Source organism: Melozone crissalis, unplaced genomic scaffold, assembly GCF_028551555.1.
Source record: "Melozone crissalis strain CALT ecotype California unplaced genomic scaffold, PUWL_Pcris_2 ptg000026l_1, whole genome shotgun sequence".
NCBI lineage: Eukaryota > Metazoa > Chordata > Aves > Passeriformes > Passerellidae > Melozone > Melozone crissalis.
This window is the reverse complement of record NW_026535804.1, coordinates 1361030-1386818: the sequence shown is the minus strand read 5'-3', so window position 1 is coordinate 1386818 and position 25789 is coordinate 1361030. Positions and strand designations below refer to the sequence as shown.

The following is a 25789-nucleotide window of genomic DNA, read 5'->3' as shown; positions in this document are numbered from 1 at the left end:
ATGGCATTTTCCTCCTTTCCAGAGCTTACCCACACCACATTATTTCTTAGGGGCTTTTAGTTCTCTCTTCCTATTATACCAAGCACCTCAAACAAGCACACAAGAGGAGATCCCCACCAGCAGCAAACATGTTGATCTGGCGCAAGGAACCACAGCTAAAGCTTCCTTAGGGTTGTGGCATCATGCTGCCTGTCAGGTGTGGTTCTGTTAGCCAGACAAAAAATCCTTGTTCATCCTATTTGAATGTTTGTTGTGGAATTTATTAGCAAAAGTTTACATAGCTCTTGCCACTTTCTGACAGATTTTAATATGAGTTTCCAACCTTCTCTGAGCTCTCAGCTGATGCACAGTAGAAATGCACAGAGTTAATTTGTTCCACTCTTGTTTGCTGCTTTTGACCAAACCTAAAATATCTTCAGTTAATTTCAGTCGTGCTTGCAAGATAGCCACTTTTGATTCTGCTGCCAGCTTTGTTTTGTTGTGCATCCTCTGCTTAGTACAGTGCATCAGATAAATGGGGGTGCAGAACGTTCAGACTTTTTTCAGTAAAGTCAAAGAATACTTTATACCTATTGATGTAATTTCAAAATGATTGAATGTACTCCTTTTCTCATAAATGCTTATTAATTTTGTGTCTAACCCTGTTGCGTTTTGAAGGATCTGTTGCATAACTGCAATCAATTAAAAATCTGACAAACTGCAACGATTTTAATTTACTCTCAACTCCGAGTGCTTTTTCCAGTGGTTAAATTCACTAAAATTAAAATGAAGGAGGAAGATGTGCTGAAAGCAGCAGTTCTCCATAAGGGAGAACAGTTCTCCATTACCTGCAGAACTTGAGTTTATTTGGTGAATGCAGCGATCACAAGATTAAGAATCACCTCCATTGCAGAGCTGTAGCAAGATTGTCTTCACGTTTTGGGAAGGCCTTTGTTAGGATGGGGGCTCAAACAAGAAAATTTAGGATGGCTGAGTAAAACAATAACAAAAATTCAGTGTTAATTTTGGGGGGGAGGCCGAAGGGAAGGGACGGCAGCCATTCTCTGAGGCCACCTCCTGCTCAGCATGTGCCGCGTGTCTCCCCACAGCCCCCTGCTCGCGGTCTGCTTTGCTGCCTGCTGTGGAATCCCGGGAGTTGCCCTGCTCACACTGGGAGTGAACCCTCTCACCGGGGCCCTGGGCGCCTTCAACATCTTCCTCTACACGTGCTGTTACACGCCCCTGAAGAGAATGAGCATTGCCAACACGTGGGTGGGAGCTGTTGTCGGCGCCATTCCCCCCGTCATGGGCTGGACTGCAGCTACTGGGAGTCTGGATGCTGGTGAGTACAAAACCCGTTCGTTGGGTGAGTGCTTGTCAGGATAATGAACCTACTCAAAAGGCAGTAAACTTGGTTCTTTATGTTCTTGACCTGACCAGGCCATGTTGGACACAGCTTGCAGCAGCCTGGTTTAGTTGAAGTTGTCCCTGGCCATGGCAGAGGGTGAAAAGAGATGATCTTTAAGGTCCCTTCCAACCTAAACCATTCTGTAATCCTGTGGTAAGGCTTTGAAAGCAGCTAATTTTGGTAACATTCTCCTTACACAGGTATTTCAGGGCAAAACAGAGCCGATAAAGCAGCATGACCTATTTAATATGTGTTCTGACCATCTTAAAAAAAATCCAGAAGGAAAGTAGCATATTTGATATTCACATAGGAGAAAGTGTTACATAATTTCAGGATTCAAATCGTGTTCGGGATTAAAACCATAACCAGTAAGATGAAGCTTGCAAGGAACTTGCAGTTGGAAAATTCCTACATGTGTTTTACTGTCTTTCCACAAGCCAGAAAATATCCTGGGAAGATTAATTTATTGGTGTATTTCTTAATTACCCATTGCTAAACTCTAAGTTACAAATGCTCCTTCCCTCATCCTTGAAAAGCAAACGAAGATTTCTATTTTAGTAGCTGTGAACCACTTTTACATCCCTTGTAAAACACTGATCTCTTCAGCAGCTCAACTCTGACACAATCAGGCCTTGTTTTTCCTGCCAGCTAGAAACTTAAGAATCAAAGTGGCTCCACAAACTTATAGTCTGAAGCAACTAATGAAGTGCAATTAATAGGTCTGTTAAGAGTTGGTTTAGCGCACACTCATCCCACAGGGGGGGCATATTTAAGGCTTGAATAATACTTTCAACAACAAGGCTTTTAACTGGAAATTATCAGAATTTTTGCAAAATCTGTTCTTTATGCACTTCCTAATAAAAGTCAGTCTGAGTTGGCTTTGTGTCCACATGTTCTCACACAGATCTAAACCAGAGCAAGGATGGAAGGTGTTGTGGGGTTTTTTTTCATTGTGTGCTCCTTCTACACAAATATTTTCTTCTCCAAAAGTTACTTAGACCTAGAACTTTTATGTAAGAGAATGTATAGTGTCTTGTGTTAGGACTGCATATCAGACATAGTTAGCAGCTCTGTACTTTAGAAGAGCAGAGGGAACATGACAAAAAAGGCATCAAGGGGCTGGAGCTTGTCCGGGGAAGGGAACGGAGCTGGGGAAGGGGCTGGAGCAGCTGAGGGAGCTGGGAAGGGGCTCGGCCTGGAGAAAAGGAGGCTCAGGAGGGACCTTCTGGCTCTGCACAGCTCCTGACAGGAGAGGGCAGCAAGGTGGGGGTCAGGCTCTGCCCCCAGGAAACAAGGGACAGGATGAGAGGAAATAATTTCATATCATTCTGGCTACAGATACTTAGACCTTGACTAATTGTTTGGGGATTTCTGTGATGGTTTTACCACTTTATTGCAGAGTTGGTGTCCAAAGATAACGCTCATATGCCTGTGCTTCACCTGCACAGTTCAGCCTGGAGGAGCTGGAGTGCAGAGCTGCATGTCTCCAAAAGCCCTTGCTGTAGAGGCTCAGCAGGTTAAACTGGCACTGATTGTCATTATCTTTAATTTGTCAACTTGCTCTTTGAGATCTATTTCGCAAAGAGCAAGGCTGTCCCTGTACAGCAGCAGAGAGGGCAGCAGGGAACCCCACTGGAGGCCAGGTGAGCTCTTCCTCTCTAACTTGCAGCTAAAATGTGGTTATGTGTCCCTGTGCCAGCTCTACTGTGAAGGCAATGATGCCACCAGTGGAAGATGCTACCTTTAAACCACCCAAGCAGAATTTGTCAAAACACGATAATCTGTTGCATAGTGTGTTATGTATAGCTAAAACTTTTAAAATCATCTCCCAGTCTGTGTCAGGGAGGCCAGGCAGCTTATTTAATAGAGAAAGAAATGTTATTGAGCTGATACTGGTGTTTGTAATGAAGCACACCTGGGGAGAGTCCTGAAAACAGGGACTGGAATGTAATATTTTAGTGCATTTCAGTATCAAATGGAAAACAAAAAAAAAAACCACAACACAAACCCTACAAACACTTTTACAGAGAAAAGAAATAACTGGAAGAAAACTATGGCATTGTAGAGTATGATTTTCAGTTTTAAGCATTCTACTTTTGCAATAAGAGAGTTCAGCCCCTGGCAGCATCGTATCCATGCGGAATACAGGCGTGCATCTGTACACAATACACAGACCCGTGTCCCTTCCCTAACCAGCCTGGTCTCAGTTGTTGAACTCATTAATAATATGTAATTAGTGTGGAGACTTAACCTAGTTCTAGGTAGAGGTGTGAAAATGCCTTTGCACCTCATTTTAAAAAAATCATTCTACTCGATAACAAAGAGGAATGTGAAGGAAGGGAGGCAGGAAACTAATGAGGAGGAAAGTTCTCACCACTAAAGTGGTGGGTTTTTTACATTTTCCTGTGGATTTTCTCTCCTTGTAATATTCTCACAGCAGCCACATTGTTGTACATGTTGCTGGTTATAGGGAAAACAATATTTAAGTGTAGCCCTTTCATTACCATTTGTGGGGAGCTAAGTGTTGAACTGTTGTAACTGTTGTAACAGTTAGGACAGCCATGTCTGCTTCCTTCTGGAGTTCCGTGACATGGATGCTGTGAGGTATTTTGTCCTTTGGGAGAGTTGGAGATGGTGCCTTAGAGAGTTGAAGTTGGTTCCTTGTTTCCAATTCCAGAGCTAATAACAAAGTATCTCAGAGTGGAGCAGCCTTATTTTAATTTGCCCTCATTTTGTTTATGACTTTTAAAGATGAATACCTTAGCAGTTTCTTGCACCAGAAAAAAATACTGTGTATTTACAGATAGAAATCTGGGACCCTCATATTTCCAGTGACGCAAATACTTGCTGTAGTTTATAGAATTCTCATAGAATCATAGAATGACTTGGGTTCATAAGGAACCTTAAGGACTGTCCAACCCCCTCCCATGGGCAGGGGCACCTTCCACTAGATCAGGTTGCTCCAAGACTCATCCAACCTGGCCTTGGACACTTCCAGTGATGGGGTAGCCACAGCTTCTCTGGGCAGCCTGTGCCAGAGCCTCACTGCTCTCTGTGTAATTTCTTACACTATGCATTTTTGCAGATCTCCTGGTACTTCCCAGGAATGTTTGGTTCCATTTCTACCCCAATAGGTAACTTCAACTGTATGCTCCTAAGCCTGATTGAACATCCCGCCCCCATGCCTGGATTTTGTGCCAAAGTAATTTAGGGAAAACCTCCCATTTCAAAAGCAAAAGATAAGATTATCTCTGGGAAGATGTGGAATTCTTTGTTGTGGGTTTGGGGGGGGTTGTGTTTTTTTAATGGCAGCTGTTTGAAACTGATGAAAGATGGGGAATGTTAACATTTCCTCACTGGGGGAGTGAGTGCAGGTGAGACGGTCAGAAGTGCATGATAAATGTAATTTATCACAAGGATATCACTGCCACATATCTGGGGTATTTATGCAGAACTTAACTGCCAGCCTGTGATCTGCAGTAACACGTTTGCTTCCTTGAAAGCAGATTTCATTGTTCTTTCTTGGTACTATTTGTTTCTGAAGAGATTTGTTTTTCTAGTAAATCAAGGTACCTTGAAATTATTTTGCAAGGGAAGGACTAGCAGGAAAATAATGACATTCACTTAAACCTTAAGTGATAGCAGAGAGACAGGAAGGTAAGTCAAATTTGGCAGTGTCCCCTGTTCTGTGCCAGATCCCCCTCCTGCATGGGATCCACAAGCAGAAGAGCTCCTGGCTGTGCTGCAATGCTGCTGAGCTTCTGCACAGCAAGAAGGAAACAGAGCTGTTTATTCTGGTGTGTAAGAGTGCATACATGCTTTAAATTATCCTCACGCTGCTGTTCTTTCTCCCTTGACTAATGTCCATTTAAACTTGTTATTTTTAGTTAACAGAACACTGAAACTGGAGTAGATTCAAATGCCACAACCAGGAATTTCTTCCTGATATCAAATCTAAATTTCCCTCTCTCAGTTTGAATCTGTTCCCCCTTGTCCTGTCACTACATTTCCTGAGTTGTTCTCGGGCTTCCTTGCAGCTCCTTCAGATCCTGGAAGCTGCTGTGATGTCTCCACACAACCTTCTCTTCCCCAGGGTGAGCAGCCCCAATTCTATCAGCCCGTGCCCATAGGGAAGATGCTTCAGCCTCCTTATCAGCTTTGTCGACTCCTTGGGTCTTGCTCCAAAGGACATGGTCCCATGTCCTTGCCATGCTGGGGGCCCAGGAAGTTTTGTACTTCTTCCCCTGCCCATGCTCTGCTCAGGCTGGATCCCGCTGGCGAGCAGGGTCGGTGTCACAGGGCGGAGCACTTTGGTGCCACGGAGTTCATACAAACCACCCAGTGAGATGGAAGTGACAAGCAGGGCTCCTCTACCTAATGTGCTTATCAGCTAAAGAGATTTATTCTGAGTAGGTGGTGGCAGAGCAGATAAGGGCCCTGACAGTGCAGCAGACATTGCAGAGCCTCAGTGGCCCAGGAGCCATAGGTATTACTGCACCAAAGAATGTTTATCTAAAGAGACTGTTTAGTTTATCAGATGCTCCACTCCTGGTCTCGTTCGCCTGAAAGACATCTTGTACTGATTTTCATTCATTTTCAGAAATTTAAATAATTCCTCGGGGTATGGAATTTATAGACTCAGTATCAATTGTAATCATGTGGAGGCTGATTTTTAAATTGCCTTTACTTTGTAATTCAAATTGTGTTGTATGGTAGACATTAATTATGTCAGCCAGCATCTATTTACAAAAGGGGATTTAAAAATGGGCAGTTCTTATCAGCTAGTGACATTTGGCAGATGGATGGTTTCAGTAACAAAAAAAGGAGAATAGGAAAGAGGGGGGCCTGTGCCCAACCTGCCAAAGGCTGGAGTCTCTCATACTTTCCCTGGTGTAGCACTTGTCTGATAGTAGGAAGGAGAGCAAAACAACAGCTTAATTGCATGCTAAATTAGCTTGAAGATCTTTGTGTCCCTTGCAGTTAAGCACTTGGAGCTTTCAAAGCCCCTTAATGTGGGAGCAGGTCTGGGAGCCAGCCGCCAGAGCAGGGCAGCTCCAGCATCCCACTGCCGGAGGAGAGGAGGCTCCGGCTATAAACTCCCACTGGTAAACTCAGCTTTTCAGGGTTTCACTTCCCCAGATGAAAGAGCAGAATTTGTGGTCTGTTCCAGAGGAAACAGAGATATTCATGTCACTGACATATGAGACGTGGAGCTGGGGGCCCAGGAGTATGCTTTGTGGGGGTAAAAACTGTAAAAATGAGGCAGAGGGACAATACTAGTGAGCAGCTGGTCTGAATTTAGGACAAAAGCCAGTGGGCTATTTTTTTCTTCCTTTCCATCTTCATAAGAGACAAAAGAAATGGCAGCTCCACTGCTGGGGCACCTGGGGACCGACCCCACAAGTTCACAGGCAGTATGCCCTTTGCCTGGTTCTCGACCCTGTGTGTGGCTGATGGGGTGGCCCTGAGCCCCTGAGTGTGAAACACAGCACCCACAGAGAAATCAGGATGGGGGGATCTGCAGAAGGGACTTGGGGGAAAGAGGTGGCTGATGAGGAGCCCCTGCGTGGCTGTGCAGATTTACAATCCTCTGCTGAGTCTGGCCCTTTGGTAAATACTTCCTAAACATATTTGCAAAAGACGGTATTTTCATCTTACCCAACAGGCTCTTCTTTTATGGCATCTGTTGCTGGGGTTAGCTAAGGCGAGTTACATGTGGTGTTGTTTCCTCAGCCTTGCCTGTGTAATGAAAGGTGTTTCCCTGTGAGGCTTTTGGCTGCAATAACCTGTTGTGTCACACAAGAAGTGCACATGCCTGTGTGTATCCATACACACACAGCTTTTTTCCTATGTGGTGGGCATACCTAAGGACATCTGGCTTCCTTCTGTTAAAGGCAGAAGCCAGGAACACTCTCTCAAGGTGAAAAATCCCACAGCCAACTTCATTTCCTATTCCTGGTGGATGCTGGGGATCCTTTGTTTTGCAGACAAGTCAAACACAGGGCCAGCACCCCCTTCCCTTTCAGTGCTGCTGCAGAGGAGTCTATTGCAGCCCCTGGATGCTCCTGCTCCACAGGCCTTTTGTGCCATCCTTCAAAAGAAACAGCTGTTGAAACCCCTGACCATGAAGCTTTTGAGTTTTCCAGTGTTTTTGTCGTCGCCCTTGGTTTCCACGACGGTGTAACCTTGGAGGGGCACAATGCAGGCTGGGCCGTGCATCCCACGGTGACAGCCGGGACCATTGTCCCAGCCCAGGGACCTTGTGTGCAGCTTTACAAGTGACACTTTCTCTTTCTCCTCTCAAGGCTGCTTCGCCACTCCTGTGCCATCCAGCACAAGCAGTAGCATCTACTTTTGTTTTCCAGTGGAAGCAAAAGCGCTGATTGTTGTCTTGCTGTGGTGCTGATGTGGGTAGAGGGAAATTGCATCAGTTGGGTTGGGGTTAGTGTCTAGGTCATTCCCAAATGTCTTTATGTTTGAGAATGCTGCATAATTGCAAATTAGGATGTAAATTTTGGCAAGCTAATCCTCTTCCTAATTCTAAAGAGAGTGGGAAGAATTAAGTAGCTGGTAACATTTCTCTTCAGAAGGGATGATATCAGGACAGTATCTTGAACACTTGTAACTGGAGGTCACTTGATTTAACAATCATTTTCCATCACCAAAACAAGCTGAAGCACAGGCAGTAATGATTGTACCTTCCAGCTCTCCTTCACAAACAGAAAATGCAACCAAGAGCTGGACAAACCAGTCCTTCTGGATCAGAACATCACAGTGTGTTCTGGTCATGACTCTCCAAACCACTGTGCATCTTTGTACCAATACTCCCAAATAATCCTGTAAAATTGTGTTGAACCTGAAGTGGGCAACTAGGCTTTGACAAGATTTTAAAATCTTTCTTTACCCCCAGAATTGCTCACAGTTACAAATCTCTAGGGAAGACTACTGTGTGAAACTTCTGGATGAGCACAGAAGACAGAAAATAAAGGGTTTGGACATGTATTCTCTACATTTCTTGTCAATTTAACATCCTGTGAAACTTATATAGGACCGTGGTAAAGAGTTTGGGACTGGTTATGTTAAAATTTCTTGTAGAAAAGGTGGAAAAGGCCGCCTGAGACAGCACGGGTGCTCACAGGCAGGTGGATGCAGCTGGACCAAGTCAAATCTCTGAGCTCTAATCTACCTTGTCTGAGTTAAAGAGGAGTAATTTGTTCAACATCTTTTAAGGGAAGAGAGCCAGTTGTGTGCTATCAAGTAAAACGGTGTGTGGTTGTTTCCTGACTATGATCCATTAAGAGGCTGAGCTTACACTGCCAAAGCCTTCCCCTCCCTACAGCAGCCAAACCCATACCCGTTTCCTAGAGACAAAAGGCCAGTGCTTTCCTCTCTTAAGTCACAGCTACCAATGTCTGGAAATAATTTTAAAATTCCTTCACATTATTCAAGGCAGAAGAATTACTAAAATTGTGCTTTAAGCAAAACAGCATTCTTAGGTTGCCAAGGCAGTAAACACCAGCTTTGGGAAATGCAGTTAAGATTTCAACATCTGTTTTGGAGCTGATATTTAACTATTCCATGTTTATTTTAATGCCTGGTTGGCCACTTTCCTGTTATACATATGCAGCACCAGAGCAAAGGCAGAAGGAGCAAGTCTGTTCTTGAACTGATGCTACAGGTAGCTCCCGTTCCTTATTTTTTTGTTTTATTGATTAAGTGCATAGGTGTTTGTCCTATCTGCAGCCTGAACATGATCTGTTTGCAGAACCCTGTGCAGTGGGAAAGCACTGTGTGTTCTTTACAGTACAATGAGAAGGGCAAGAAGAGAGCGCATGTTGTTCCTCTGCAGTGTGTTTCAGGAACATGGTGTTGATACAGCAGTCCCTGCAGATAATCTGGGACGTTTGTCCTGACTTGTGTGGACAGGCCCATGTTCACCTGCTTTCCCAGGCTGGCCAGACTCTAGCTGATCCTGCTCCTGAGTCTGGAGCTTCCACAAACACAGACTGTGCTCCAGCCTGTGCCCCCCTGTAGTTCAAGGACTTTTCTTTGCTGGAAAAACCTGTCTTCAGAAATTTTTTGAGAGTTTCAGCTGGACCATCGCAAAGTGTTGTGCCTCATTTAAGCTGAAATAATCTATGTCTGGGTGAAACCATCACTGTGGCTCCATGTGCCAACTGGACAGGTATAAAACTCTTTGATGATGAAAGGTACTGCCAGCCTGAAAGAGGCATATTTCAAATTGTTACTTAAGAGAGTGCCATCCTCAACACGAGACAGGCAGAATTCAAACATTATTTCTGCCCTTTAGTGGTTAAGAGGGTAGGTTTGCAGCCCTCAGGTTGCTCAGTTTGCTCAGAGTTATGTTGGCACTAATAACTCAGCAGCTCTATGTACTTATTCTTTCTTGAGTAAATGTTGTGTGAACTTGAACACTATCCTTTATGGGACATGAGAAGTTTGGGCAACTGGCATTTGATCTGGAGCTTTTAATCACTGTGTCACTGATGTTGGTGTGAGCTCAGGGTGGGCAGGACAAGGAGCTGTTAATGCCTGAATGTTCTGCTCTCCTCTCCAGATGTTAACCAGTGGTCAGAGCCCATAGCCTGCAAGGACTTACACTCAAAAAATCATTTTCCAGCCTCCTCCTCTTAGGGGCTCTTCCTGCCCAAGGACTTAGTCTGGCTCCTGCACTGACATTTCTCTCTCATCTGAGATTTGGACCATCAAGCAAATGGGAGCATCATAAATTGCTCTAGAAGGAGCAAACCATGAAGTTTGAATCACGATTTATGAAGAGCCACATGGCCTTCTTAACACCTTAAAGAGCAGAACTTTAGAAGGGTGTGCTTCTTGCTCTTGTAATTCTGAAAATTAGACTGTCAGCTGCTGCAGTTTGCAAACCCAAAGTCACTATTTCCTTTTGGAAGTCTCATCTCACAATTATTTCGAAATCTTATCCAAATTTGTTGAACTGTAAAACATCCAAGCAGTTGCTGAATGACTGTGAAATTTAGTGTCCTGTTTGTTTTAGGAAAAGTGCAATTTATAAAACTTCAGTATTTCACTAGATGAAAATATATTTACAGAGAGAAAGAACCATTTTCTACCTTCTTCAATGCCAGCTGACATTTTTGCTGTATCTTACATATTAAAATAAAATAAAAATCTCAGCTTGTTCTTGTTTATTATAAAGGAGATCTATTACTATTTAAATAAATCACAAAGAAGAATTTAAGAAAAGAAATAATAGCTTAACCTTAAAATTCATGAGGAATAATAAAACCTGTTATTTATCCTGAGCTCTTTGTGTGCTTTAGGACCTATCTGGTTCTCTGCGATCCTGGAACTTTTGAGATGATTTAAGACATTGAAAAGAGATGAAAGAAAATGAACTCAGGAAGAAGATATTTTATTCCTGTTTTGCACACAAGAGTGAAAGAGTTCTGGAGACCTGGGCCTTGTTTTCTTTAGGTGGCCATTTTTTTTCCAAAATCAAACAGGACTGATCTGACAACTTATTGGGATTTCTAAGTGTCTGCTGCATCTGTCCCAGGTTCTCACACTCAGAGAGAAGAATTTGTCATAAATGGGCTCAATTGCAGCAATTAAAAATTTGGCCAAAAAGATTAGGGAGTTTGGGATACCCTCAAGCCAGCCAGGTACTTGTGGTCCTGGAATTTATGAACCGTTGCAGAAAAGCAGACAGATCTGAGTTCCTGTCAGTGTGCCTGTTCTCAGATTTCCACAAGCTGTGGAGGAACCAAGAGACCCCAAGGTGCTGGGTGTCCCTGGATGTCCCTGGGTGTCCCTGGGTGTCCCTGGGTGTCCCTGGATGCTGGCTGTCTCCTGCTGCCCAAGCAATGACTCTGGTCCGACAACCAGCTTTGCTTTTGTGAACCCTGTGCCAGGTCCATGTGTTCCAGTTGGGAACAACTTTGTCTGATGTTCATTTAATTATAAACTCTGTAGAGAAAAGGGAGATTTGCAATGATTAAACTGAGTTCCCAAACTGTTGGGAACAGCACAGGGGCCATAGAGTAGATCAGCTCTGTTTAGAACCAGATTAGTCTCCAGAGTTTGTCTTACTGTAATATTGCTTAAAAACACTGCTGACTTAATTATGACATAGTTAACATTCATCTAGTAATTAAGGAGTATTACAGTGTCTGCTCTGGGCTTGACAGGATTCCTACTGTGAGCTCATTTGATGCTGAGTTGTACTGTACCATGTGTCGTGCTTTGCAAGTCATCAGTCTTACGTGACACTTAAAAATCTCTGACAACCCAACAATCTTCACCTAGGTCAAGGAAATTACAGGATGTCCCAGCACATGGGAACCAACCAAAAAGATTGGGTCAGTTAAAGTCCTCATAATGGGCTATTAAATTGTTTCACTCTTCAGCTTCTCTGTAAAATATCAATTATCTCAATGGTTGTAATGTAATCAAAGTAATTAAATTCCAAAGGCTTGCATGTAAAAACCAGAGCTTTGTAAATGGGAATCCAGCCTCAAGTATTTTAGTTGGTCTGTTTGTGTTTAAAAGTTTCTCTGGATGACTTTTTTTAATGGTGTCATAGTTAGGGAACTCTTAAAGGGCTTTGTGTGCTTGAGGTTTAGGGTGTGTTTTGAGCTTGGCTGCGCACATTTGAACAACTGAATAAGCAAAATCTGCATTAGAGCCGAAACACAGGGACACACACAGACACAGGTCTGGAGCCGTGGGAAGCAGGGACTGCCTCTGCCCCATGTCTTAGGCCCTGGCTTCATCTGCTTAAGAGTCATTAACTGATGGATAATTGTAGCTTACCTTTACCTAAGTTCTGAACAATGACAAGGTAGTGTCTCTAAAGCACTTCAGATGTGATACTTGAAAAATACTGCTCTCTTAGGTGTAGCACATTCAGGATCTTGCCTCCATTAATGCGTTTTACAAGAATAGGAAAAATCTACAGAGCGACTTATGACAAGAACATTTTCTCTGTTGTGTCTCCTGATGTAGGGAGAACTGCTCCTTCAGTAAGTTTAATTTTGCTTTATTTCAGCAGAGCTGCTCCCTCAGGTTTCAGCAGAACTGAATTAAATACTGTTCTCTTAGGGCCAAATTGACTTTTCTGGCTATGAAATTCTGAAATTATTGGTAATTTTGGGGTACATCATTTTCAGCTGTCTTAAAAGGTTCCAGTTGAGAAAAGCTGCTAACATCCATGTCAAAAAAAATCTACTTTAGAAGGATTGTGTAGCTGGATTTGAAGCATTTTGGGCCATAGACCAGGAGGAAATGGAGTAGCCTAATTGTGGCCTTCCAGTACCAGACGGGGCCTAAAAGAAACCTGGAGAGAGACTATTTACACGAGTCTGGAGTCACAAGGGGAAATGGCTTCACACTGACAGAGAGTAGGTTTGGATTAGATGCGAGAAAGAAATTCTTCCCTGTGAGGGTGGGCAGGCCCTGGCAGAGGGTGCCCAGAGAAGCTGTGGCTGCCCCATCCCTGGAAATATCCAAGGCCAGGATGGAAAGGGCTTGAAGCACCCTGGTCTGGTCAAAGGTGTCCCTGCTCATGGCAGGGAGTGGAATGAGATGATCTTTAAGTTCCCTTCCCTGTGATTCTCATGAAATCACCTGGAATTTGTGGCAGACAATGTTGTTCTGAAAGCTGCACACTCAAGTATGTGTGTCTGTCTCTGCTTCATGTAATCAGTTTCCAGAGGTACATACTCACTTCAAGGAGTATTTGTTACTCGTTCGAAAAGCAGTGAGATGTGTCTTTTGCATCACTCCTGCATTTATAAGCTACTGGTAACCGGCATGAAGTCTAATGGAGAGTTCCTTCACGAGTGATAAGGTAAGGGGAAAAAAAAAGGCAATTTTGCAAACCGAGATTACTACTATTTTCATGGCAGCACCAGTGCAAGTTGTGCTATTAGAGACAAGAACTAGGCATGCACAGCTCCAAGAAATAGACGGAGAGGAAATCTGAACCATGAAGCTGTTCAGAGGACACAATGACTTGGGCTTTGTCAGAATTGCTGGAGAAGAATTTGCTGCTTCTCTCAGGTCATTAAGGTAACGCTGGATGCATGGCTCCATTTGGAGAAGAAGTTTCCATAGAGAACTGGGTTCATGGAGGCAGGCAGATACAAAGAAAGCATTTTAATGTGAGAGCAGAGGCTTTGGGAGGTGGATAAACAAAAGGAAAACCTGAAATGCCCATAACATTGCAACAGCCTTGGGGGGATTTTTTTGAGTCTTCAAATAAAATTAGTGAAGGGAGCTTGGTCTGAGGGGCCTCCTGGAGGCTCATTAAATTTAGCACATGAGCTGCTTCTGCTTCAATAAACCCTGTACTGTGTCCCAGGAAGAGCTGTGCAAATGTGGTGCTTCCATAGCTCCTTTTTGAATGTGAAAGTAGTTCATTGGTGTGAATAGAGTTACTTGATCAAACTGATTAGAAGTTTCTCCGATGGTTTGAAGGAGTAAGTTCTCCATCTCCTGTTAGTTCATTAACAGCTTCTGCCAGTTCTGCCCCTTGCCCAGGTCCATGATGGAGCTTGTGCTGTGCCAGGAATAGTTCCCTCCTTCATGCAGTGGGCAGACAGAGGGCTTGGCCTAGCTCCAGCCTTCCAGGTGTGGTGTTCCCCAGGTCTCAGGAGCAGCAGTTTGTCCTCCTTGTCCTCTGTCACTGAGCTGGGCTCCTTGTGTCTGGTTGATGCAACCACTGCTTTGCCCACTAGCTGTTTTCTTCTCTGGACACACCAATTCAGAGAGTAGAATCTAGATGCTCCCAGGAATACAGTCTCTTGTCCAATTTCACTTCATTCCCACCAATCTTCCCTCAGGTAGAGACAGTTGGTGCAGGAACCAATTAGCAGTAGTTCTTTAGAAGGAAGTGACTTGCTGAAATGCTTTTCAAATTAAGTGCTCCAAAATCAGATAAACCACCATGCTCCAACCCTGTATGAATGCCATGAAAACCAGAGGTTCCTTATCTCATGGGTCTGCCCCATCCCTGCACAGAGCAGTGCCACCAGTGTGCAGTGTCACTGGTGTCACAGGGGAGTAGCACTGCCCTCTTGCAAACAGGGTGTGACATCTGAGGTCTGTGTGTGGCGCTTCCTGAGGGATCATCTAACACTCTGTCTCCCACTGCAGGTGCGTTACTGTTAGGAGGGATCCTCTATTCCTGGCAGTTCCCTCACTTCAATGCCCTCAGCTGGGGTCTGCGGGAGGATTACTCGCGAGGAGGATACTGCATGATGTCTGTCACCCACCCGGCGCTGTGCCGGCGGGTGGCTCTGCGGCACTGCTTGGCCTTAATTGGACTCTCAGCGGTGGCTCCTGTCCTCAACATCACCACGTGGACTTTCCCCATCATTTCGCTCCCCATCAACCTCTACATCTCCTACCTCGGCTTTCGGTTCTACAGGGATGCTGACCGCAGCAGCTCCAGGAAGCTCTTCTTCTGCAGTTTGTGGCACTTGCCATTGCTGCTGCTTGTCATGTTCACCTGCAAGAAGTCGGTCCTGGAGAAGGAAGACAAAGGCGAACTACGCGGGGGAAGTCATGAGATGGCTATGGAAATTAGATTGCCTTAAATGTCAATACCTGTCATTCTCATGACATATCAGGTAGTATATTTTAGTGATTGCAAGGGGGAATCCTGTGGTAATCTGTTTGAAGAAGAATCATTGTGCCTAGCGACCACTTCATGTGATAATTTCGGGGTTTTTTTTTTTGAAAGGGAATAGTCAGGAGAGCTTAAAGCATTCAGGGTCTTAGGCCCCTTAATTCATCACAGGTTATGATTTAGTCTATGCCAGAAGCACATCACTTTGGGATGGCTTTCCAAAGTCCCTGTGAGTCATGGTCTCTGTCCTCATGGGTAGTTGAGGTAATAAGTTAGGAAGTCACATGCGCACACGTGCTGCCTTTAGCACTGGCAGCCTTGGTGAAGCCATCAGGAAGTGACCAATGAATGATTTCTCACCTTCTCACCTTTCTCCCCAAGCACCCTTTCCTTTAATTTAATCTTTGAAGAATATGAGAGGGTGAACTCTTCTCTGAATCTGTGCCATCCCTGCACTGGTATTACACCAAATCCCTCAGTTTTGGGGTTTTTTTTTCAATAAGCTGCTCCTCCCAAGGTTCCCATTCACCTCAGTAGATTTTTAGCTCTCATACACCTGGCACAGTGCTAAAGGAGTGAAGAAAACTGTCTTTCAGCACAACACATACAAGCATTTCAACAGGTCTCCTGTAGCATATCCCTTGGACACACTGAGCCATTCTACTGTATTTCCATCACAGGGAACTTCTGACTCCCATGTGGTTTTATGTCATTAGTGTTTGAGCCCTGTGTCAGGTCTTCAGCTGGTAAAAACCACCATCACTGTTTATGGCAGAGAGGCTGTGAGCTGTGGGGAGGGTGAGAGCTGGGTGGTTGTAAGGCTTTTCCATGTTAATGTGTCTTATGCCAGCCCATTGAGTCTCAGCATCCTTAGACAAGCTCTGGACTGGCACCAAGAGCTTGAGCTGTGTTTAATGTCACAGTGTGGGTGGTGGCTCAGAAGAGCTTCGCTTTGGGGGTGATTAAAGGTAAAGAAACACATTTTACAAAAAAAGGGCTGGGGATTTTAACCTAACAGAATGTTCACTTGCTGATGCAGCCAGTGTCTCGCCGAAGCAATTATTGTGGATGGTCTCCCGAGAAGAGTGCATTATCCCTGTTAAATGATACACTGAAGAACATTTCTGGTCACAGTTTAACATGCTTTTGATCCTGCTGCTCAGCTGTGGCTCACCCTCATCTTGCCTGGAGCTGACTGTGACCTCCTGGTGTGCTCCCTAACACGGCAACATCGGGGGCAGACAGACACAGTGGTGATAGTTTATTGTGGTAGTGCCTGTTATGACTTGATGTGTTTTCCTGCCAAGATTTCTTTCCCATGTGGAGGGGGACTGGGCAGCAGGATGAGCACTGATCCAAAGATACAGCAATACCTGAAAAGGAAGACACTGTCTCGAGCTTGTTCTCAAATAAAGCCCCTCAGGAAACGTCACAAATCTTTCATCACAGGTGTGTCACACTGACATAAAACCTTCCCTGGCTGCTCTCATGGACCAAGCCTGGCTCTTGGTCTCAGTTATGCTGGTGTATCTCTGGAGTGACACAGTTTAACCTCTGTTTTCTGGCAGAGGTGCTTGCAGGAGCAGGGCCACCTGTTTCCATGGCTCTTAAACAATTGCCTGCAAGATTTGGTGACTTGAGTGATTGCAGGTGACAAGATGGAGCTCCCTCACTGTCTGACAGCCTCCATTGTGCTCTGCTTACTGTGGGGGACACTTTGTGGAACTGTATGGAAACTGTGCAACTCCTGAATTTGTTTTAAAAATGCACCCAGTCTTCTCTGCAATAAAGTGCATACTGTCCAAAAAGAGTTGAGTGCTCCAAATCTGTTACAAACTATTCACTTCTTGTTGAAACTCTGGTCGAGTTCAGTTAGTTGCAAAGATATTTGGTAGTTTTGGGGCACTTCTCACAGCAGCAATGTTCTTGACCACTTAAGAGTAAGGACAGCTTGTGAAATTCTGATTTATTGTGCAAGCAGCACACTGAAAATAAATCACATGTGAGTGGAAGGGGTTTGTGTGAAACCAAATAATTTGGTCAACCTTTAGGTGGGAGACGAACCTAAAAAGAGCAGATGGCTCACAAAAAACCACAGATTTTTCTCCCAGAGGCAGAAAGTGGTGCTGAGGCAGGAGGGTTGTGGGTTTCTCCTAAGTCATTATAGAGCCAGGCTTCAGATGTTCTGTAATTCCCGGGTGCTGCTGAGGAATTCCATTCTGATTAAAGGTTTCAAGGACATGCCTGTGGTTGTGTTCTGAAGAGAGTCATCTTCATTCCTTGGGCCAAAATGTGTAACATGGACAGGGTTCAGGGCTGGACAGGAGCTTGGTAATAATCACTGAATGTCTGTAAAATGCAGGTCACTGGGATGCACCAAGATCTCCACATCCAGTGGGTCTGGCCTTGAGGGAGAACATGGCTTTAGAATCAGTCTAACTGGGATTTAAATGTAAGATAATATCTTATTTAAATTTCTTATTTAAAAGAAATGCTTTCTTTACCTGAGAAAGTGTTCTCAGCCCTGCTGCACATTGGCCACGTGTCCGGTGTCCATGTGCTGCCATTTTACTGCCTTTAGGAAATTTTGCTGTTGCATGTGCTTTGCAAGCACCTTGCCAAAGTGAAGACATAGCAGGGGATGGATATTGCAGTAGGTGCTCTCAGGTCTCTTCTTTGGTATTGCTGGTGTCACTATGGAAAATGAAAAATCCTGAGCTGTCTGCCATCACCCAAGGGTGTTTGTGGTCCCTGTGATCCCCCAGGAAGGACAAATGTCAGCCATTCCCCCTCTGGCACTGCTGATACTGCTGCCCAAATTCTGCAGGGAAGGAGGCAGGTGAGGTGCATGAGGGGCCTTGCTGGGATGGCTTTGCACAGGAGATAAACCTGGGCTTTCTGCATTTCTGTGCTGGGCTGTGCACACATCCGGCTTTGAGGACTCCTTGAACTTGGAGCAGCAGTGGAAATGCAATGTTTTTCCCTTATCCCATCTGGATAATTTGAATATGGTTGTTTGTCACTATTTATGCTGATTACTCAGGAACTCCCTGTGAACTCGTCCTGCAGAATCACAGAATGGTTTGGGTTGGAAGGAGCCTTAAAGACCATCTTGTTCCAACCCCCAGCCATGGAATACCTGTTCGTTATGTGGTAGTAAAACAAATAGCAGTGGTGTGCTGTATCCCTCCTAGCCCTTGGTCTACTGGACAGGGTCCCATGTTGGTGTTGCTGTTACAGGAGGCAACTCTGCACCACCAGAAGCCTGTACTGAAGTTCATGGAGGAATCTGAACCAGTGACTCAAGAGGATGAAGCTGGGTTTTGTCTATTTGGCCTTTAAATATTTTGTGTGGTTTTGTAGATAAAACAGTAGCCCTGAGGCTCAGGAGATCTTCATTCTTTCCAGATCTCTGTTGAAGAAATGCACTCCAGCTGTAAAATAGGGATGGAGATACTTCTTGTTGGAGGAGGGAACAGCTCATGTCTCTGTCAGCCCACCCCCATCGTTCTGAGCAGCCCTGCAAGGTGAGGGCTGGGTGAGGCTTTGAGGAGCTGCAGGGACACTGGGTCCCCTCCTCTCCTTTGCCCTGACGTTCAGCAGATCACAGAGCACAGCACTGGCCTGGCAGGGTGGTTTGGGGAGCTGAGCTGCGTGGCTGGGAGTTGCCCTGTGCTCTCAGGTTCACGAGGAGCCCCAGGCTTTGTGTGAGCTGTGTGTGGTACCCCAGCAGAGCAGGGATCCCGGTACCCCTGCCGGGGAGGCATCCCAGCACAGTCGGCCGTTGCTGGAACAAAATGCTCTGCTCTTTGTTCCAGCATGAGTGAAGAAACACAATCCCTGTGCTCACAGCGCTTTTCCTTCTCATTTTCCCCACTGGGTTTTTTTTTCTCACTTCCTGTATCAATCTCTGATATAATCTGCCCCAGCAGAGTCACACATTCACACTCTCCTGGCTCCAGCAGCATTTCCCGCTCAGCCAGGCCATGGCATTTCAAGGCTTACACAAAACACATGTCCTTTTCAGTTCTGACAGTCCCAGAAGAGTAGGAATGGAGGCAGTGATACTGTTAGAAATCATCATTACAGACAGAAGGCATGTTGTCCTGGTTGCTCTCCAGAGTTGATTAGATATTCCATCTTTCTAAGAAATGCAGGGTATCTATAGAACACTTTGCTATTAAAACAGAGATATCAGCACTGTTTCCCTGCAAACAGCTCTGCTGGAGGTGGTAATTCTATAAGGTCCATTGCAGGCTGTCCCCAATGGCATTTTGAGTCATGGAATTTCTTAACCAGGCAAAGAGCCGCTCCTGGTGAGGGCTCACAGGATGCAGGATGCCACTTGTGCTGTCCGTGGGACCTTGAGTCAATTATTTGCCTCTTGGTGCTGCAATTCCTTCTTCCCATCACGGCAAGGTCAGTGCTGCAGGGCAGGGCTTGTCCCCCAGGGGAACATGTCCAGTTCTTGGCCTTGCCCAAGATAAGTCAGAGTCTGCTTCTAATGTTCATCATTAGAGGGTTAACATGGGGTTAATTTGGAGTCAAAGGCCACAACAGTGTTGGGAGTTCAGAGGTGTCATCAGTGATGACCCTCCTCCCTGAGATCCCTCAGACTGTGTACCCTTCTGGATGGTTCCGTCGATGTTTTTTAGTCCCCTCTGAAATAAAAGTACTACAGAATTCTATGGCTCCAATAGGAGGTCTAGTGAGCTTCAGAGCTGGCTTCTGAACCCTTTTGTTCACAGAATCGCAGAATAGCTGGAAGGGACCTCTGGAGATATTTCATCCAATGCCCTGCCAAGACAGGGCCACCCAGAGCAGGTGACCCAGAAATGTGACCAGGTGGGATTGAAATGTCTCCAGATAAGGAGACTCCACACCTTCCCTGGGAGTTCCAGTGCTCTGCCACCCTCAGTGGAAGTAAGTTCTTTCTCATACTGAAGTGGAACTTCTTGTGTTTTAGTTTATGGCCACCGCTCCTTGTTCTGTCACTGGGCTCTGCTGCAGAGTCTGACACCATCATCCGTCACCTCTGTTTTTTCTGCTTCCAGACTTTACCTGTTTGTGCTGAAGATTTTCCAGCCTGGGTCAGCACTTCGGGCTACTTTCCAGTATTTCAGAAAAGTACAGTTCATCTGTTTCACAGAACAGAGTTGGCAAAACAAGCTGTTTTCCCACAATGTGGAGATGTTTTCCTACCGTTCCTAACCAGTTCTGGCACCCCCAGGTCTTGGAGCGAGAACTGACGATTTGGCAGCGGGCTCAGGTTGGCACATTAAACCATTCTGGGAAGGTGTTGGGTGTTTTTCCCGGTGCCTGAAAGGCTGTGGCTCCCAAATGCTTGTTTGAGCATTGCTGACCCTTCCTAAGAGATGCTTTGCATGTGGTGGGCATGGATTGTACTGGGGAGCTGCTGCCATGGTGCATGTGCTTTGGGAGAGCACAAGGACTCAGAAAAAGGTGCTAGAAGGGAGGGTGCCTGGCCCTCACCACTAGTGCTGGAACATCTCTAAATTCGTGCCTGTATTCTCATTTTTGTAGGACACCTGACTCAGCCTGCCCACCGAGTGAGGGGGGTACCCAAAGAGAGGTTTCCATGTGTCTCCAAAGTGTGGGGAGACCTCAGGACTGGGGCTGTTTGGCAGTTGAGGTTCTTCCCCTGGTTTTGCTGTCCCAGATGCATCCCATGGTCCTTTCTGCCCCCTGTTCCCCTTTTAAACACTTTCTATTGTAATTACAGATTCTTTTTAATACATTTTTTTCATGGAATGTGTGCTGTAACACACATTGTCTGTGCCCCTCAAAACTAGGTGTAGTCAGACACAGACTCTGTTCTTCAACAGAAATGCAGACTTTGAGGAATTGTCCTGGGTGATTGGAAACAGCAGGGATCTGATCTCCCACACTGACCAAACTGTCCCTAACTGGGGTGACTGCGAGAAAGGTGCACAGAGAGCAGACCTTGCTGCCAGCTTGGCAGGACAGGCTCCAGCACTGAACTTCTTCAGGTGCAGGATTGGCATGGCACTCAAAGCTCATTTGCAAAGAGGTGTCTGGCCCAGAGATCCATCGTTTAGGTTTTTAACCAAGGAGAAAGATCAAGATTTTTGCTGCTGGGAAAGGCTGGAAGATGTTTGGGATTTGTTGTTGTTGTTGTTGTTATGGAGAGGAGACACTGTATCAAATTAAAATTGAAACAGAGATGCAAATAAAGTAATTAAGGCATTTCCGCAGTGCTTCCAGGGAAGCTGCTGGACAGGACCCAGACTGGGGAAAGGAACAGCCTTTTAGTTTATCAGCTGAATTCCAAGGTTTGGATGGATATTCCTGCTGCAAAGCTGCCAAGGCCATCCCTGCACTGAACCAGACCCAGCAGCACTGAAGGGAGATTCAGGCATGCCAGGGGTAAGCAGGATGGCTGGGGCCACGCACTCACCCACCGACAGAGAGGAATGTTATTTAGGTCTCTTCTCCCTTTTCTGATTGCTCTGGCCTGGTTGTTGCATTGCACTTGGCTTTCAGCGGGGGCAAGGCCTGGCAGGAACTGTCAATATGTTGGGAGTGAGGCTGATTAACCCTCCTCACTTCAAAAATGAGGATTGGGAAGAGCGTAGTGAAAGCATCTGCAGGGCGCTGTTCCCATGCCATCCCTTCCCTACGCTGCTCAGAGCTCGGCCCCCACCCTGTGGGACCCCATGGCCCCTGGCCGGGCCAGGCCGCGCCTCCGAGCGCTTCTGTTTGGGGTGGGAGGGAGCTGTCCCCCGGTGTCCCTGCTGCTGTCCCCGGCAGTCACCGGGGCAGCACCGCTGCCATCGCTCCGTGCGTGTCTGGGAGGTGAGGAGCCGCAGGAACCAGTGCAGCTGAACGAGGCACCTGCAGAGCTGAGCCGTGGAGCCGTGACAATGCCAGAGCCGCCGGCGGGCTGCAGAGCCCAGAGCTCTGGGCACGGTCCAGAGCCGCCCGCCGCTCGTGTGCCCTTCTCCCAGTGGGGAGGACAGAGGGACAGAGGGAGACAGAGGGACAGAGGGACAGACGGACAGAGGGACAGACGGACAGACGGACAGAGGGACAGACGGACAGAGGGACAGAGGGACAGAGGGACAGAGGGACAGAGGGACAGACAGACAGAGGGACAGAGGGACAGACGGACAGAGGGACAGACGGACAGACGGACAGAGGGACAGACGGACAGAGGGACAGACGGACAGGGATTGCTCCGCGCGGCTGCCGGGATGTGCGGCCGAGTCTCGCTGGCCGCGGTGGCGGGCACTCCACTCCCTCTGTTGACTTCTCCCGAAGTTGCATCCCTTCATCCAGCAGTGTCCCTGGCTCTGTAATAAATAGCACCTTCGGTAATGTCTGTAGCCCTCACTAAACCACAGACCAGACTGATTATTGCTGCTTTTTTAGCCTTTGCAGAGCTGTTTTTATTTATAATTGCACCCCGCTGCTCTGTTCATAATGATTTTCCCGGCTGCATCCCATGCGGTCCACTGCTGCAAAGCCACATTTTCATAGTAGCTGTTGTTGGTTTTAATCACTTGTTATTTGGATGATATATTAATGGCAGTATCTCTGTGAAGCTTCAGAGTGTTTTCTTTTCCAAAACATTTACAATAAAAGCTAAGTGTTAGCCCTAATAACATGTGTGTTTCCTCTGGCTGCCTCCTCCAGCGATGAATGCAATTAACTGTGTGCTCAGTGCAGAGCCTGTCTCACCCCGTCCTGTCCCGTCTCGTCTCCAGAGCCTCTCCTGAACCTCTGATTAAAAGGTGTTGGGGACCCCAGTGGGAATAAGGGTGCTTGAAAGGCACTGTGTGGTTGGAGGGGCGTGAACTTTTAATTGCCCATGTGCAGACTGTAGGAGGCTATAATAATCCCAACTGTACTTTGCAGATGTTCATTTGTGTCTTGTGCTCTCCTAAACCCCAAATAACCCATCACACCTTATTTCCCAGAGAGGAAGGGTGATGAGGCTGGGTGGTTTGATGCTCTTGGGATGAGAAAGCACTAGTGAAAACAGAAATAAAACCAGAGCTGTTGTCTCCTGAGTATCCTGAGTCTGTGGGTGGGGAGGAGTGGGGTGATGCTCTTTATTTTAGACATTTATGGGGGAAACCACCCCCCCTAGCCAAACCTTTGCTGGAAGTGGTTTAAATGCAACACTTAACTCACTGGGACTGCTGCCTTTAATTTCATTCAGAAGGCGACTGTGAATGGATTCTTCACCCACTTCAAAAGGCCGTGGCCGTGTGTCCACTGTGGTGCAGGTCATTCATGGACACTACAGGAGATGTGAAAACATCTGCTAGGTCCATGCCTGCTCCTTTCAGTACAGTTACTCCCCTTGGTAATAATTGTCTGTGTTCTGTCATCTAGAAAGGGACCTTGTGTTCCTCCCAGGTATTCTAATGCTAATTTGTTTAGTTAAAAAGAAGAGGCTAAACAGATGTGAACCATTTGGTTAGGTTGCAGTTCATTTGTTAGGAAGTGCAAAGGATTCTTGGCAGGATATTAAATATTACCTTGGCTGATCACAAACACTTCATATTTCAAGAGAGGAAGGGAGGTAGGGACTCCACTCCATAAATCAGCCTTTTCAAAGAGACAGAAAAAGGCAAACATTTGATAAATCTGTGTCATTATATTTAGAGATCAAAGGGGGTTTTACATATGTATTTATGCAACTGGCAACCCAGGAGACAATAATAACAAACATAGATCTCTGACAGCTTTACAAAAATAAAAATTAGCCGGTTCTAATCTGTAATTATCTGGGAACTGTGTGAGGTAGGAGGTTGCTCGCACTAGAGCTTTGCTGAGACAGTGAGCAAATGTTAAGTCATTCATAAATACATTAGGAAGTTCTGTGGGCAAGAGGTTGCCAGAGCCACTGGGTGGTAGCAGGGCACAGCCACTGCATCTGCAGCCCTGGTTTTATCCACAGAGCCCAGGTTAGGCAGGCAGGGGCTACCAGAGCCAGAGGTCACCAGGGAAAGCAGCATTTCCTTCTGTGCCTTGATGAGAATCATTCCTTTGTAATGAAAATACAGAATGATGAAAATCTATAGAGATGGAAATATGTAGTGATGAAAATCATTCCTTGATGGTTTTCCAGCAAATTATCTACAAGGAATTTACCTGAAGAATCCCTGAAGGCAGGAGAATTTCCATCTGTGGGGTCTCTCATGGCCTGGATGAGCCCTCACACTATTCCCAGAGGCTGGTCCACTCTGTACAGTTCAGTAAGTACAGGACTGGAGCCAGAGGCTCGGCTCAGTCAGGGAAGAAGCCTGAGAAGACCCTAGAAGGGGTTTACAAGCAGCAGAATAAGGGAAAGACTAATGGGGGCTGCAGTGGGTATTGCTATAATCCAGGGCAGAATTTAATCCAGGGCAGAGGAACTGAAACTTCTCCAAAGCAGTCGGGGCCATCACATCACCCAAAAGAAGGCGAAATCCAGTTGCGTTAAAATAATTTCATGGACAAAGCAATGCAGCCACAGAAATTAGAGACGGAGAAGTAGCATGATGTCATCTCTCCTTCCTTCTGGCCAGTTACCGGGCTGATTTCCTATTCTCTTGTGCTGGTTTAAAATGACTTCAGCAACTTGGTTTCTGCCCGTTCCCATGGGACACTTCCGCAGTCTATAGATTTCACTGGTAGGAAACTCTTCTTGACAGTCAGACTATATTTTCCTTTACTCAATTCCATCACATCACTCCTACTTATGCCTCCTTGGAGCACCCTAAACGCTCTTCTCCATTGAAGTCAGTGCAGTTATGTGAGCAGTAAATTTGGCTTATGGCACTTGGAGAAATAGATATTAAAACCCCAGGGACAAATTAGGGAGTAAGGGGAGGGAGGGCAGTGGGGGAAAGGAAATGGTTTCAGGTTAAGAGAAACAAGATCTCCTCTTACATCTGTAGAGCAGTGCTGCCCATGGGCCTGGTGGGAGCATGCCCAGGACACCACAGCGGGACACTGTGAGAGGCAGGGATGTCCCTGGGGTCCCCCGAGGTTGTTCCTGGGATGTCCCTGTTCAGTGGTGGGGTTACAAAGCCACAGCTGAGGGCTCTAAGGCATTATGTGGCACTTGGACTTGGGTGCAGAGAGGTTGCATAAAGCCCTGGGCACTTGCCTTGCCAGTGGCTGAGCTGTGCTGAGTCCCAGTGATGGTACCCACAGGCACCCCATGGCCACTGCCTGCTGCTCCAGCAACCCTGTTCCGAGAACACTCACTGCAAGCTGCACCTCTATGGGTTATATTTATGCATCTTTTAATTAAAAAAAAAAAAAAAGCAGAAAAGAAAAGCTGCCCAAATGCATTGAAGCTGTAAGTTACCTGATTGCCGGGAGAATGCTGGCTAAAGCACTTGCATGGAATGTGCAAAATCCCCATCCCTGGAGAATGCTGGAGCAATCTGGTCCTGGAAAGGAGGGTCCCACAGCTAATGGTACTGTGGCAAGGATCTCCTCAGACAGATTCTCTCAGTCTGCCTTGCAGGACCTATTGTGTTGGGTTTGGTTTCTGTGTGTTACTCCCATAATGTGGACTGTGGCAAATCTCACCAGGAACTTTTAAGGGCCAGGATTTCAGAAAATACAGCACAACAGAAGGTGCAGCAGTTTGAAAAGCCAACTCATCAACAAAAAAGGCAAATCATAGTATCACAACATAGCTTGGGTTGGAAGGGACCATTAAAGGTGGTATAGTCCAGCACCCTAGACCAGGTTACTCCAAGCCCTGTCCACCCTGGCCTTGAATA

General features: G+C 46.0%; 1 protein-coding gene across 3 annotated transcripts in view; it reads left to right on the top strand.

Annotated features, from left to right (window-relative positions):
- Nucleotides 1-16940, top strand: part of LOC128938477 (protoheme IX farnesyltransferase, mitochondrial) — a 96781-nt gene extending 79841 nt beyond the window's left edge. The window contains exons 6-8 of one of the 3 annotated variants that reach the window (XM_054278754.1): nt 1089-1321; nt 14543-15018; nt 16057-16940. In XM_054278754.1, the coding sequence (XP_054134729.1) occupies nt 1089-1321; nt 14543-14985 (676 nt within the window). In that variant the 3' untranslated portion in view covers nt 14986-15018; nt 16057-16940. Of the gene's footprint in view, nt 1-1088; nt 1322-14542 lie in introns of all 3 variants that reach the window. The other 2 variants (XM_054278755.1, XM_054278753.1) reach the window with 2 other exon arrangements.
- Nucleotides 16941-25789: the final 8849 nt, after the last annotated feature.